This window comes from Pangasianodon hypophthalmus, chromosome 5 (assembly GCF_027358585.1).
Source record: "Pangasianodon hypophthalmus isolate fPanHyp1 chromosome 5, fPanHyp1.pri, whole genome shotgun sequence".
In the NCBI taxonomy this organism is placed as follows: domain Eukaryota; kingdom Metazoa; phylum Chordata; class Actinopteri; order Siluriformes; family Pangasiidae; genus Pangasianodon; species Pangasianodon hypophthalmus.
The window spans coordinates 17,454,113-17,469,708 of NC_069714.1; the positions used below are offsets into that span (position 1 = coordinate 17,454,113).

General features: G+C 38.1%; 2 protein-coding genes across 2 annotated transcripts; one reads left to right on the plus strand and one right to left on the minus strand.

Annotated features, from left to right (window-relative positions):
• The first annotated feature begins 1,375 nt into the window (after window positions 1-1,375).
• On the plus strand, window positions 1,376-3,484 carry dlx2a (distal-less homeobox 2a). Its single transcript, XM_026912856.3, has 3 exons — window positions 1,376-1,875; window positions 2,097-2,281; window positions 2,887-3,484. Exons 1-3 carry the CDS (start codon window positions 1,557-1,559, stop codon window positions 3,214-3,216), a joined length of 834 nt encoding a protein of 277 aa, XP_026768657.1. The 5' UTR covers window positions 1,376-1,556; the 3' UTR covers window positions 3,217-3,484.
• A 5,717-nt stretch (window positions 3,485-9,201) lies between these two features.
• Window positions 9,202-13,937, minus strand: dlx1a (distal-less homeobox 1a). Its single transcript, XM_026913117.3, has 3 exons — window positions 11,532-13,937; window positions 11,043-11,242; window positions 9,202-10,548 (listed from the first exon to the last, which is right to left on the minus strand). The coding sequence occupies exons 1-3, from the start codon at window positions 11,842-11,844 to the stop codon at window positions 10,297-10,299; spliced, it is 765 nt and encodes a 254-aa protein (XP_026768918.1). The 5' UTR covers window positions 11,845-13,937; the 3' UTR covers window positions 9,202-10,296.
• Window positions 13,938-15,596: the final 1,659 nt, after the last annotated feature.

A 15,596-nucleotide genomic window follows, 5' to 3' on the forward strand; every position in this document is an offset into this window, starting at 1 on the left:
TGTGTGTATGTATGAATTTAACTATGTATGTATGTATGTATGTATGTATTTATGTATGTATGTATGTATGTATGAATTTCCCTATGTGTGTATGTATGTATGTATGTATGTATGAATTTACCTATGTGTGTATGTATGAATTTAACTATGTATGTATGTATGTATGTATGAATTTACCTATGTGTGTATGTATGTATGTATGTATGTATGTATGTATGTATGTATTTCCCTATGTGTGTATGTATGAATTTAACTATGTATGTATGTATGTATGTATGAATTTACCTATGTATGTATGTATGTATGTATGTATGTATGTATGTATGTATGAATTTACCTATGTGTGTATGTATGTATGTATGTATGTATGTATGAATTTACCTATGTGTGTATGTATGAATTTATCTATGTATGTATGTATGTATGTATGAATTTACCTATGTGTGTATGTATGTATGTATGTATTTCCCTATGTGTGTATGTATGAATTTACCTATGTGTGTATGTATGAATTTATCTATGTATGTATGTGTGTATGTATGAATTTAACTATGTATGTATGTATGTATGTATGAATTTACCTATGTATTTATGTATGTATGTATGTATAAAATTCCCTCTGTGTGTATGTATGCATGTATGTATGTATGTATGTATTTCCCTATGTGTGTATGTATGAATTTAACTATGTATGTATGTATGTGTGTATGTATGAATTTACCTATGTGTGTATGTATGTATGTATGTGTTTCCCTATGTGTGTATGTATGAATTTCCCTATGTGTGTATGTATGTATGTACGTATGTATGAATTTCCCTATGTGTGTATGTATGTGTGTATGTACGTGTGTATGTATGTATGTATGTATGTATGTGTGTATGTATGTATGTATGTATGTATGTATGAATTTCCCTATGTGTGTATGTATGTGTGTATGTATGTGTGTATTTATGTGTGTGTGTATGTATGCTGAAAAAAACTAAGTAAAAAAAAAAAATGCATGAACTTGTTTAAATTTTTGTTAAGTGATTATTTATTTATTTGTTTGTTTGTTTGTTTGTTTGTTTGTTTGTTTGTGCATCATATACAACATATATTTTCAGTCGAAAAAAATTCTAAAAATTAGCTGCAAAAAGTTGGCGCTTTTTTACTTTAATCCAAGGTTTAATTTTTCAGTGGATGCTTGTTTGTGTGTATGTCTGTATGTATGTTTGCATGCATTAAAAGGCTAAAACTTGGTATCTGTGTATCTCTGTACGTTGTGCTGTTTTCCTGAACCCTGCCATCATTGGCTGCTTGTGACGCGCAGGTTCGGCCTCCCACGTGACGCGCGATAAATGCCGCGCGCTGCACTGCTGAGCTGCAGACAATCACGCTCCTCGGTCAGGGAATGAGCACAGTCTCCTCGCTAAACCTCACAGGAATGACAGCTTCTACGAAAACAAATTAATATCTGGTCGTAAATTTTATTTCTGCTTTTTTTCCCACGCGGTTTGATTACTGGATGAGTGCCTGTCCATTATTTGCACGGTTTTATTTCGTTTGAGCATTAACCATGACTGGGGTGTTTGACAGTCTCAGCACAGATATGCATTCCAACCAGATTACCTCGAGCGGTTACCACAGCTTGCACAAGTCGCAGGAATCCCCGACTTTACCCGTCTCTACCGCCACGGACAGTAGCTACTACAATGGCCAGCAACCGAGTCACTGTGCAGGCTCGCCTTATAGCCAGCTCGGTGCTTATCCGTACCACAACAACGGCATGAGCAGCGTCCAGTACAATGCCAAGTCTTATGAGCTGGGCTTCAACAGTTCCTTCAGTACGTACAGCACATACGGCTCGAGCGCGTCGCCTACTCCTACTGACGCAGGTAAACCGAGCACCAGTGTGTGTGTGTGTGTGTGTGTGTGTGTGCACGCGCTTATACAGCAACCTACAAGTGCAGAATTATAAAAACTAATTACAGCATTTTTTTTACTGTATTTATTAGACTACTGAAATGGCTTTGCATGTAACCTTATTTGTTTACCCCAGTACTAGTGCGTCATGGTAGAAGATTTTATAGTCTAAAATGTTCTTATTGCATTGCAGAAAAAGAGGAGAATGAACCTGAAATTCGTATGGTGAACGGAAAGCCAAAGAAGGTGCGCAAGCCGAGGACGATTTACTCGAGTTTCCAGCTCGCCGCGCTGCAGAGGCGCTTCCAGAAGACGCAGTATCTGGCGCTGCCGGAGAGAGCCGAGCTCGCCGCTTCCCTGGGCCTCACACAGACCCAGGTGAGTGTCACTCATCACACCCAAACTAAACAAGTCTGCAAGTGTACGAGCAAAGCACTCCTGATGCAGCTGTAACGAGCAACATGTATTTAAATGATTATCAGATATGTTCAGGAGGATTGCGTATGATGCGTATACATATATATATATATATATATATATATATATATATATATATATATATATATATATATATACGTGTGTGTGTGTGTGTGTATACTGCTGGGCATAGACGAAAATTTTCTATATATATATATATATATATATATATATATATATATATATATATATATATATATATTTCTATATATACATAGAAAATTTTCGTCTATGCCCAGCAGTATATCCTGACCTTTGTAGCCTATAATAACGTTTAGATCTAATCTTATAATTCTAAAATCGCGATATACTGATTAATACCAGAGAGCAAAATAAAGCCTGTTGATCCTATACAGATATGACGTATCACTGCGTATATTTTTTTTTATTTATTTATTTTTTTACTTTTACGCAGACGCACAACTACATCATAAAGGTTTAGCTATGTATAGTTTTATGTGAATTTATTTATTTTGACCAAACTTGATTTTGCTTTATTATTTCAGGTGAAAATCTGGTTTCAGAACCGTCGCTCCAAGTTCAAGAAGTTGTGGAAGAATGGAGAAATCCCGCCCGAGCAACACGTGGCTTCCAGCGAGTCTCCGCCGTGCCATTCGCCTCCCGTCAACAGCGCCTGGGACTTTCCACCAAATCAGAGGATGAACAGTGTGAGCTCGGCTTTAGCCCCGAGCAGCGGCTCTCCCAGCACCACTGCGCCTTCCTTCCTCACCAACTACTCCTGGTACTCATCCACGAACTCAGGCGCGCACCTCCAGGCAAACGCGCTGGCACCGCACCACCACAGCACAGCCGTCAGCGCCGGGACGATATTTTGACAACAACGAAAGTGACTTAAAAAAAAAGAGAGAGAGAGAGAGAGACTGGAGAATTAATATTGCGGGGAAGAAAGAGAGAGAGAGAGAAAAAACCCCGAGAGCTTGATGTGACTTCTAGGCCTCGTTTTGTGAGAACTGCCGCGACTGATTAACTTGGACACAGATGTAGGCCTGCCATGTTCCTTGCTGCGTGTAATACTGTTTTCTTTTTCCTTATACACAATGTCGTCATCAGGCAGACGAGGAAGAATAAAAGACAATGCAATTATTTTTGTATTTATTTATTTTGTCTCTGGAGGTGGAAAATTAAAGGATAACATAATGCATTGTTAATGAACCACTAAGATCCAAAGCTATGCTCTAAAAGGCTGTTCAGGCTGGAGTGAACTTTATAGCAGGATGTGTTAACGTCAGATTATGTAGCACAATTTCAAGCTGTAATTTCGTGCCTTCAAGAAATGACCTCACTTTCGTTTGTCCACCATAATGTATTTTAAATGTGCCCATCGTTATCATATTTTTTGTTTGCTTTCTAAGTTGTACATAAGGTTAGTAGGAGGAACTTGTCTCTGTACTTGTGTGTCTCACCGCGTCCTTCTGAGATGTTGCCATCATTATAGGCTTGTAGGTTATAAGGTAGGGGTTTTCGTTTTTGTTGGATATATTAATGGAAAACATTATCGTTAAGAACTCAAAAGCTACTGATTTTTTCCCCCAATCAAAATTCACATGTAACACGTTTCTCGGAAATAGCCTACTTTTGTTTAATTTATTTTTTATGTCGTATGCTGAATGAACAGTTCTGCCATTCTATGAAATGCGTATTTAAATAAAAATGTTTCATGTGAATTTAAGGTTCTTTGCCATTTCAAGTCCAGTGCTTGATCGTCGAAGAGGAAGTTGTGGCTTCTTCTCGGAGAGGGTTTTGCTATAGGGCTTGTAGCGCACTGCTGAAATGTTTCAGATGTTTTCCCCTCTCTCTGGCCACGCCCCCTCCCGCTGCTCTGGCGCCAGACGAGCCTCTCAGCCTGTAATAAGTCTGGCTGAAGGCGTGATGCTTGTAAACGTTTCAGACAAAACTCACAAATTCACCTTTTGTCCACTAGCATGACAGGTATGACTAAGCAGCCTACATAATGTAAAATATAAGAACGTAGATTTAGTGCTGACATGAAGAGGAGTGAGCTGGAGATGAGGTGGAGATCATGAGATGAGTTCAGCAGATGAGAAGGGTTCGAGTCTCAGCATAAAACTGCCTCCAACTAAACAAAATGAAAACACTTCGCTCAATCTTCACCACCAGCCCATGATGCAAGATGTGCGCACTGCACACTCCGGTGTAGCCTCCTAAAAAATATTGGTCAGTGACATTATAGCAAAGCACGGTGCGTAATTGTTATGTGTGGTGTAGAGTATAGACTGTTTAATGGGTTTACACTGGCCAGAACATCTCACAGGGCTAGATTAACTGTATGGTAAAAAAAAAAAAAAGGTATAAAATATTAGCCTAAAGAAAGAAAGAATATATTGTAACCAAATAGGGAACACATATGATCTCTTCAGCTGAATGATCAAAGCTATGGAGAAGAGGTTGTAATCAGGATGTACTTTGTCAGAGATGGCCACACTACATATGTTATATGTCGCCCCGGGGCTTGGAAGTGCACGAGCTCTCTGCAACCTGCTGATGTGCACCCGAGGAACCTCACAAAATATGTTTACTCGATATATTCAATTTTAGAAATAACAAAAAGCAGCTCATTTCAGTGGGGCTTGTATCAGAATAGGCCAATGATAGTGCATGGGGTCAGGTTTTGGCAGTAGGAAACATTTTAAATCCTGTTTTTAAAAGGGACTAATAACGTGACACCATGCACACAGTCACCTGTTCAAAAGTATGAAGCGTGGATTTGGAGAGCCAGACGTTTGACCATGGGCACAATGCTGAACACCCATTATTATGTTATGGTAGACTACAGTGTGCCTCTTGTACCATTCACAGACCAAGAGGGGAAAATCAGAATAGATGATTAGCGAAGTGAAATCAAGATGTTTGAAAACTCAAACAAAGAGGGGGAAAATGTCACTTGTATTCCAAATGAAAACAAATGTGGGCTCTAAAGAAGCACGAGAGCCGCGCGTGTGGTGCACGCCGCCCTCTCTCTCCCTAAAAGATTAGTGATGTTGCGGTGTTAGACACTTCCGGAATCCTGGAGACAACTTGAAAAATGCCATACCCCTTCCCTAATTTATACTCTGATCTGTAATTTCATCCACAATTGCTCCAGTTTGAGCATTCTGGCTCTCCGATCCGAAAGCCTGCAATTACTGTATAATTCTTCGCAATTTTAGATGTCCTAATATGGACTGTAATTTTTGCGCAAGACAATTTCCAGCTATTTCATGCATCAACATTGTCAAAGTTGCATGTACATAATAAATGGGAATATCAATGCATAGTTTTTAGCATAACATCTTGACTCGGCTATAATTATATCCGTTTGGAGCCTACGCAAAATTAGCCTGAATTGCGTGGTAACTGCTGCTTTAAATTTTTAAAAATTACTCATAATTTTCCCAAGATCTCGAGTGCACAATGTCATCAGCGTAATGAGGAGTAAACATTTATGCTAATAATCTGCAATTTTTCCCCCAACAGCTATAAAGAGGGAAAATAAAGCTGGAATTTTTCAGTCTTGTTCAGTGCGCGGCTGCTAAAGCTCCCAGCTTTCCCGAGGCGCGTGCAGGGACCTGAAGCGCTCAGCCAGCCTAGTGACCACTGGATACTAAACACTGACTCATATATGAACAAAGCCTGATCTGCATACTCACTTATCTTACAGCAGGTAAGAATAAAGCTTATCCATTCCTAACGCGTGCTGTCAGTGTTAGTTTTTCACTATTGCTTTTTGCTCCATTTCCCAACGAAAACATAACAATACAATAACGCAACTTTTCAACAATAGATATTAGATGAAAACAAAGACATTTTTCCTGCTTTTTCAGTGATTCAGTCAGCTTTGAATTTTAATATGAGACTTGCACAAATGACAACATCTGACTAAAACATCAGTTATAAATAATTGTGCTTGTATTTGCAGTATTCTGTAGATTACATTAAACAAATCAACTGAAGTGGAAAAAAAACAATACTTTGCTTCATCTTTGTTTTTCTATTTCTATTTACAGTTTAACTAATATTACAATATATACATACATACATATATATATATATATATATATAAGCGATTACAGATATTTAAGAGAAAGGATGCATTGCTGTAACACAGATGTACTATTATTTTTTATAGGCTAAAACAATAATGCAACTGTTTCTCTGTTTAATTTTTAAGCTAGTCTTTCTGTCATTTGTAGAACAAAATAAGGAGCCCTTGTTCCATAATTTCGCTACTGCCTTAATTATTCCAACATTGTGCTATTGCTAATTTTGTGCGCTCTTCCTATTGACAATCCCTGGGTATACACCTGCAAGCAATTTGCCAGGCTTACTTATAAGCGAGCCGCTATGAGGGGGGCTGTCGTGCACCTAAGTCGCTCTTTTTTTCATCGCACAGCAAATTTTCTTTCAGTGCGCTATCTCCTTTGTTAACAAAAGATTCCACGTGCGAAAAAAAATTGCTCATAATTATCCTGTAGATGGGAAACTGCATTAGAATAAATAAGGGCGCAATGACTGTAATTATGTCTGGTTTGATGGGCTCGGCTCGTAATCAAGAGGAGAATATAGTGAAATAACGCTGACCCTCTCCGCGCCACAGCTGCATCCCCGAGCCCCATGGCAAAAAAACAACAGCAAGAAAGACTTTTTACTTTTTATATATTTTATTAGCTTCTTGACTGGCTTTAGTAGGTATATTTTATACAGCCAGGGCTCTATATTTTATAATTAATAGTTCGATTCTTTAAAATACATTTTATGCCTCATTAATTATTGCACATTTATGTATAGACAATGAATAAATGTTGGCTTAATAGCCGATGTGTATAAGCACCTTCGTATATGAAAAACTGACCGTGAGAGAGGATAATTACAGTTACTCTACATTTTATTTTATTCATTTTAAAATTTTACATTTTATTCTCCATATTACTCACAGAAATATTAGCATCCATGAGGTTTAACCTCAGGAAAAAAAACATAGGTGATCAGAATTGGGCAAGTTATCAAAGAATAATAATAATAATAATAATATATATATATATATATGTATATAAAATAATAATTATTATTATTATCATCATCATTGTGTCTTTTGAAAACCTGCCCAATTGTTTCTATTCACCTATGTATATATATATATATATATATATATATATATATATATATATATATATATATATATATATATATATATATATATATATATATGTATATATATATAAATATATACATATATTAAATCAAATTGTCAAACTGCTTATTATTATTATTAATAATAATACTATTAGTAGTAGTAGTAGTAGTAGTAGTAGTATAGTAGAGAAAAGCATTATTATGGGCTGTAACAATAACGTTAGTTTTGATGTTGCAGTCTTAGCTTTTCATGAAAATTTCATTCAATTTGATTTTATATTTTTTACACTTAATAACCGAAACAACATAGATGAACAAAATAGATGTGGCCCAAACATTCTCTCCTAAATCTATCCATAAAAGAGATATTTTGTAGATGTGAGGCTCCCGTGGCCTGGAGCTGCTCTGCTCTGAGCACTGTGCTACCCTGTGGAACACGCTGTGGCCTTTCCTGTTCCAGTTATAAAAAGTGAGAGGCCATTTTTGCAGGCCCCACATGAAGAACGTCAAAATTTGTCAGAATAATTACTGCACTCTCTAGAGGGTGCGCGCGCGCACACACACACACACACACACACACACACACAATCGTGGCCTGTAAGGTGCTCTCTGAAAAGCACTGGGAGCCCTAACGCTGGGTCAGATTATGCAGGGAATTATGTAAATGATAACTGATCCAACAAGACTGTTTAGATGAGTCTTAAATTGTGATCCTATTCTTTTCTAGCTTTTTTTTTTTTAATAAATACATTTCTTTTTGATAATTTTTTTTTTTTTTAAATTATGACAATTTACAGAAATTCCACTAGAAAGTGTAGACACCACACACCATCTATATTCAACATATAAACACGGGTGATCCGCGACGATGAAGATATTTCGTGAATTTTCTGTTTTCCTGAACGATTATTTAATTGGTTCGGCGTGATTGGGATTTTTCAGTAAAAAGCGCAGTTTAACTACATTCGCCGCGACCCGGTGATCTTTCGGGTTTGTCCGGACTCCCGCCACCGACCCTCACCGACCCTCACCGACCCTCACCCCCCTCAAACACCCCCCAACCCCCCCCCAATCCCCCTGCTCTTTCTGCAGGCACCTGTCTCGCGCTCAATTATTCACTTAACACATAAGCGTGCTATTCACCCGCCCGGGGTTTGTTCCAGCGGCACAAGAGCGGAAAGGAGCTTATAGCGGCTAAACGAAAGAGAAAAGGAACAAGCACCCTTATTGTCGGAGGATTTACTGTGTTATAGAAACCAACACAGGATTAATCAGCGATTCAGTTTGAAATGAAATCACCCTAAATATTGCCTACATTTTATATATATATATATATATATATATATATATATATATATATATATATATATATATATATATATATATATATATATATATGAAATTATTATATTAAATTATACATACACACACACATATATATACATATATATATATATATATATATATATATATATATATATATATATATATATATATATATATGTATACATATATATATGTATACATACATGAGACAATATTCATATATATTCATGTATTTGCTTTAGGCTAAGGAAAAAATCTCGTCATTTATGCCATTTTAGCCTGTTAATTTTCGTGAAAAAAACACATGGATGCCATGACTGTTGCAATGACGACATTATAAAATATCTTTTAAAGTGTGAATTTTACTGTCAGAGTTTACACATTGTACACGAATCCATAAAACAAACAAACAAACAAAAAAACAATAAATTAATTTGACCAATATAAAAACTATTTTGCCATGTAGAACGCTAAACACATTAATTTGTAATAAACATAGTCGGGTCGAAATCCTTTTCACATCATTAACAGCACAATCTAAAAAAAAGGCTTTTTCTGTACATGAGCTCTAAACACTCTTTGTGTTGCTTTGTGTCCGCGGGGGGGTGGGATGGGGGGGGGGGGGGGACAAGCACTCGGCTTAAATTCATCTCCAATCAAAGTAAAGTGTTGCTCACTTTAGTGCAGCCATATCTTTTAAAGAACATTCATTTTAAATAAACATACAAACGGACATAAACGAAATCTAAATAAGTTACTTTAAATAAACACACAAAGAAGCTCCACACTGCCAAAATGACTTAAGTTAGCCTATAAAGATTTGCTCTTTGGACTCAGGAGAACCAGGCTCCTCGCATGATTTTACCCTATACTATTCCAAATGCTCAGAGCCTGGCACAGCACAACCCATTCCCCCTTCTCTGTAGAAAATATAGTCTATGTAAGATATGTTTTTGCGTGTAGATATTAACAACTGGCGGCTGTAAAAAGGCAGACTGTTGCTTTTAGGTAAATCATGCCAAATAAACGCATTTGTTCCATTCTCCAGGCAAAAATGCCAGTCTGAAACATGAGTAAATATTTTTTTTTTCACGTGTTACAGCTTTATATAATGTTTTACACACAGTAAAATGTCAGGTAAAAAGGAAATATCAGGAGCAGCTTCATTTGACCCAACTGTCTGGGAAATCCGCTCTGAAAGTAAAGGAGGGAAACGTGTTCCTCCGCCGCAGACGCTTCTTTCTCAGTGTCTCGGCCTCCAGGCTGTTGCTGCCGGTGTGTCGGTGTGCTTGTGCGGTGTGCTCCGGTGTGATCGCGGTGTGTGATCGCAGTCTGTACTGTATGGGCTGAGGGCCGGAGAGCCGGGCGGCAGGGTCGCGTGCTCCCCTCATCCGGGTCCTCCGCGAAGGAAGAGGGGCGGGGTCCGCTAAGCACTGCCTTCACATGAGCTGCGGCTGCTGCATAGAGTCCTGGTGCGTGCTGGGATACCAAGAGGTGTAGCTCGGGATGTACGAGCTCGGCGTGCCGACGGAGGTTTTAACGCTAGCGGATGAGTTCCATACGGGCGCCACGGAGGGCGAACCGGCGCTCAGTCCGCGGCCATTGGCCAGTGCGCTCGTGTCTATGCTTCCTCCGCCTTGCTTCATCAACTTCTTAAACTTGGATCGTTTGTTCTGAAACCAGATCTTGACCTGCAGAATGAGAGTCGTGTTAGCAAAGCGACGAGCAAGTTCAAGATGGCCAATATGAATGGGTTTTATATTAAAGAATAAATCATAAACAGTGCAGGATTTGTTGCGTTTTGCGTGCAACAAATAGGCTACTAGACCAAAATATAAGTTACTATTAGGCATCGATAAACCACAAGTGAATAAATGCAGACAATTGAATGAATTTTTTCTTTGCAAATAAAAAAAATCTCTATATATAATATCTATAATTAGAGGCAACGAAGAGCAGGGAAAGATGAATAAATGTGCACATGCAAACAAGTCTCAAAATCCATAATGTAAATTGTCCAGGCGTTGCAGTCGTAATAAAGGCCTAGTTTTTGAAAAGTAAAGTGTTGCCATTTGATTATAATTTATCCAAGCATGCAAGTGGAATGTAGATTATTTCGCACTTAGACTGCGTCAGTTACAGTGGTAAATTCTTCAGTAGATGTTCATGTGAGACTCGTCCTCACCTGGGTCTGTGTGAGCCCCAGAGACGCGGCCAGCTCTGCTCTCTCCGGCAGCGCCAGGTACTGCGTCTGCTGAAATCTGCGGTTCAGCGCCTGCAGCTGGAGGCTGGAGTAGATAGTCCGAGGTTTGCGAATCTTTTTCCCCTTTCCGTTGAAGCGCACCTCTCCTCCCTCCACCACCGTGCTCTTCTCCGTTTCTGGTGCTGCGAGAGGAAGAAGAAAAAGCGCTCCTGATCAGAGTTAGAGCCTGAGAGGCGCGTGCAGCGCGGCGCACATCACTGTGCTCGATTTAGCCCCAGCCTGCAGTTTAGGTATAATTAGCGTTAATTGCATACATTGTTTATAGCATTACGCAATAAATAATTACCAAGCCTAATACCCACACATCTGGGCTACTCCAGTCCAGCATTCTTACAGTGAGCTGAAAAACAAAGGCACGATTAGCCTAAGTTAGAGATGAACGGAGGGGAAAAAAGAAACAGCATTTCTTACCTGCGTCTTCTAAGCGCGTCTGCGTTAACGCCGTGCTGTTTTGGTAAGTCTGAACGCTACTGAGATATGGACTTGACGAATGGCTACCGACTGAGTTGACATATGGATAAGCCAGCGATCTGGGGAAAGACGGAGCGGGACTGTACGAGCTGTCGTGCTGAGGATGACCGGCTGAATGTAAACAGTGCATTGAATAATGTCCGTGAGACATAGATGAAGGCGACATTTGTTGACTTGGTGGCCCAAATTCCATGAAAACGCTCTTTCCTGAGACGGGGCTGTTTAGACTCTCTGGTATTGTGGTCATTGTCATGTCTTCAGTGCGAATCTCTCTTCTCCTGCCTTTTTTTGTTTTCTTCTATCTCAGTGAAGGATGGATCCCAATTTAAGCTGAACTGATTTTTTCACTTTCCATTCATAAGAAAATGTAGTTTGTCTCTGTGAAAAGTCTAGGTGTGATGCGGCGGATCTACACAAACTCGCTCAAACGTTTGAATCAGGGAATCATGAATATTTATCCAAGCTGCTCTCTGATTGGTCCACCCGCTCCAAGCGTGGCGGGGATTGGAGAGCTCGGGGTAGGGTCCGAGGAATATGATAACACGAGAAATAAGACAAACCTGAGAGCCAAATGTTCAAGGCTAAAAAGGGAATTCAGGGGAGGGTCACTGAGAAATGCTGTTTTGTTGTTGTTGTTTTTAATCTCTCGTTTATTAAAACAAATCGCCCAAAACAGAGAAACAAATAATTCACACATAATAAGGCATTGGTAATATTCTGTTGCATAAAACATGCTTAATGAACGCATTTTCTCTTTTCTACCTGAAACTAGATTTAGTTAACGGCTAACGTGGTGTAATCATGATCAGCTCCATTTTTGTGAACCAAATTAAATAACAAAGCAGTCAGATTAAATTGCTAAATTAGACTGATGTAAACAAACCAAAAAAAAGTTACATTTACCTAGAGCCTCTATTATTATTATTATTATTATTATTATTATTATTATTATTGTTGTTGTTGTTGTTGTTGTTTCCAGCAATTATTATTATTATCATTATTATTATTATTATTAACATTGCAATGTAACAATAAACACACTTTTTTCAGAATATATTTTTAACATTTTTGTTCTACTCTGAAAGCACTACATAAATATAATTAATAAGAAATGGTCTACCGCTTTTGTCTGTGCCCTTATTGTTTCAGGGACAGATGTATTACTAGCTTCATTTGATTAAATGCTAGTCTCAAGTGCTGAAGCCACAGCTGAAACCAGTTGAATTTGCATAACACTGTTGTTTAATTTTCATACGCATAATTAGCCATATATTTAACACTTCCACTGACATGCAGATTCAAATCACTCCGAAGCCCTAAGCGACCGTAAATGCACCTGGGCTAAATTCTGCATTTCAGGGAAAATATTGCGCCCAAATAATTACAGTTTTGCAGTGGCATTGATAAATGATAGAATATTCACTAGATTAGTTTAAGTCCAGAGTTGGAGTTCCCATTTGCACACACATTGCTACTCGCAGCAACGAATACTCTTTCTCTGGTGACTGAAAATTTACAGAATCATTATTTCTGAGATTATTATTTCTGAGAGAGCTGCGTCACTACCGGCATCGTTTTTCACCTCAGTGGAACTCTTTTAGGGTTTGGTTTAAATGTGACAGGTTAAATAACTAGGCGCTATTTATATCTGGTGGTGGTCTGGGTCATGACCTTAAAACACCAAGACCTCAAGAAAATCGAGCAGATAGGAAAAGTGCATGAAGCAACAGGCAACTGGTTCCATGTTAAGCAATTAGGAATGGATGAAATAAGTGTTTCGCTATAGCAATAATACATACTCTTTGGAAACAAAGAGCATTAAAATAGTTTTCTGTGAACAATAATCTTTAGAGCAATGCAAAAATATATTTTTTTTCACTGATAAAATTCTCATCAAATAATTTTTTCAAACAACAAATATACAAAAGTGAAGTGAAGGCTACAAGCACTGTGGACTTTAAACTGATTAAGCTCTGCAAAATCCCAAACCCCATACTGTTTGCTTCAGAATGATAATTGATTTTATTTCCTATAGGGCTAAGAGCTCGGTTTGTAATGTCTAGTTAACCCACAAAGGGCATGCATCATTTGGCAAGCTTGCAGGAGGTCCGAGTTAGCCTGACCCCACTGTGGATTTTGATATGACGCACTCGACAGGGTTAACGCAAACACATCTGTCCAGCTGCAGCTTTCTCCAGGCTACCAATCAACGCGTCAAGTTTGTAGCATAGCAAACTAAAACGAATAAATGCATAAAGATATTCGATAATATGGTCAAGGAACTTTGATCCTACCCAGGTCTGGTTTTCTTGAATTAAGCAGTTGAACCTAAACAGGTGACAAAGAAAGGCGGTCATACCGGTGCGCTCCTTCCCGGGGGAAAGCGGCTCACAGCTTCATTTTTTTTATTTTTCAGCCTCATTCTCTTGCAGTTGAACTCTCGGGCAGTGCTCCTTCCAAAGCTCAACGCGATTTACAAATTAACGGCGGTGAAATTCCGTTACTTTCCAAATTCCCACCGGGCGAGCAGAGCAAGGCAGCGCAGAGCGACGCGCGCGCCACGCACGCACACAAGTCCTCTGTACTGACGGTCACATTCAGCAATTTTTGTGTGATATCCCCCCCAAAATCGGCTCAGAAAATTGTCCAATTTAAAGCAATTTGTATTTGAAATTACATTCACAAACTACCTCACAAAGATTTTTTTTTTATCAATGGCAAAAATAATAACGGCATTACAACCAACAATTATCATCATTCAGAGCTGAGGGAAGATTTTTACATGCAGCCTGCATGGCTCAGACTGATAACTGTGATTATTGCACTCGGTTATGGGATCTAAGACTGAAATTGAGGTGTAGTCTACATATGCACCCTGTTTTATTATAGGTGACAGATGTCGGCTACAGATCATTTTACAAACAAAAGAGCAAAACATACTTCAGTAATGACTCTAATGTTCTTTGCAACCAAAAAAAGAAATTAAAATAATGATCTAAAAGGCCAAAGGCAAGTAAAAACAATACAACAATGTAAAACTAATATTAGCCAGGTAAAATTACAACAATGTCAACCAAAAAGTTATCACACAATTTGAATATATATATATAATGATATAAGAATATATACAATATAATATACATATGAAGAAGATATCTATCTATCCATCTATCTATCTATCTATCTATCTATCTATCCATCTATCCATCTATCTATATCTATATCTATATATATATATATATATATATATATATATATATATATATATATATATATATATATATATATATATATATATTTACTATATATGAGGACGCAGGCTGACATATTACAATCTATTCCTAATTAAACTGTACATTCCTCTTTATATATTTTTTATATACCTCTTTATATATTCTCTCTATTTATAGTTCTATATGTAAATATACACACACAAACAAATATACCAAGCACCAATATTACCCCATGGTGTGTTTTAAGGGCAAATCAACATAGCCAACCCAGGTGCAGGTCTGTGTAATAGAAAAAAAAATCGTACATTTAGCAGAGGATTAATCATGGCCATCATTAGAGTGCAGGGAAAAATCATGTCCAAAGTTCACTTTGACTGCAAAACCGTGACATTATCCAAATCATTTCTGTAGAAAATAAACCAAGCCGCTTTTAATGGTGTCTCATTAATTATAATATACAGGGGGAAAACCCACGTGCTCGGTTTTATAACCACACAGCTCGTTTTTTTCTCCTAAAGACGCTCCAAATAAAGCGTTAGACAAAATCATGAGGTGGAAGACAGTGGAAACCTGCATTCAGGGAAAGAGAGAGCCTCACGTTATTTTAAACACCTGCTATCCAATACTTTAGAGTCCTGCGTGTGTGTGTGTGTGTGTGTGTGTGTGTGTGTGTGTGTTGGGGGGGGAGGGGGGGTCTAGGTTAGACACAAATACTATCTCCACTCTCAGATGGGGAAATACCTCCCTGACAAAACTCCGTTTCAGCAACAGA

Bases quoted from the DNA above. Each gene is read 5' to 3' on its own strand.
- dlx2a (XM_026912856.3), top strand. From the start codon at position 1,557: ATGACTGGGGTGTTTGACAGTCTCAGCACAGATATGCATTCCAACCAG. The intron at 1,876-2,096 runs GTAAACCGAGCA...ATTGCATTGCAG, and splicing joins GCCTACTCCTACTGACGCAG to AAAAAGAGGAGAATGAACCT. The intron at 2,282-2,886 runs GTGAGTGTCACT...TTATTATTTCAG, and splicing joins TGGGCCTCACACAGACCCAG to GTGAAAATCTGGTTTCAGAA.
- dlx1a (XM_026913117.3), bottom strand. From the start codon at position 11,844: ATGACAATGACCACAATACCAGAGAGTCTAAACAGCCCCGTCTCAGGA. The intron at 11,243-11,531 runs GTAAGAAATGCT...TTCCTCTCGCAG, and splicing joins GACGCGCTTAGAAGACGCAG to CACCAGAAACGGAGAAGAGC. The intron at 10,549-11,042 runs GTGAGGACGAGT...CTCATTCTGCAG, and splicing joins TGGGGCTCACACAGACCCAG to GTCAAGATCTGGTTTCAGAA.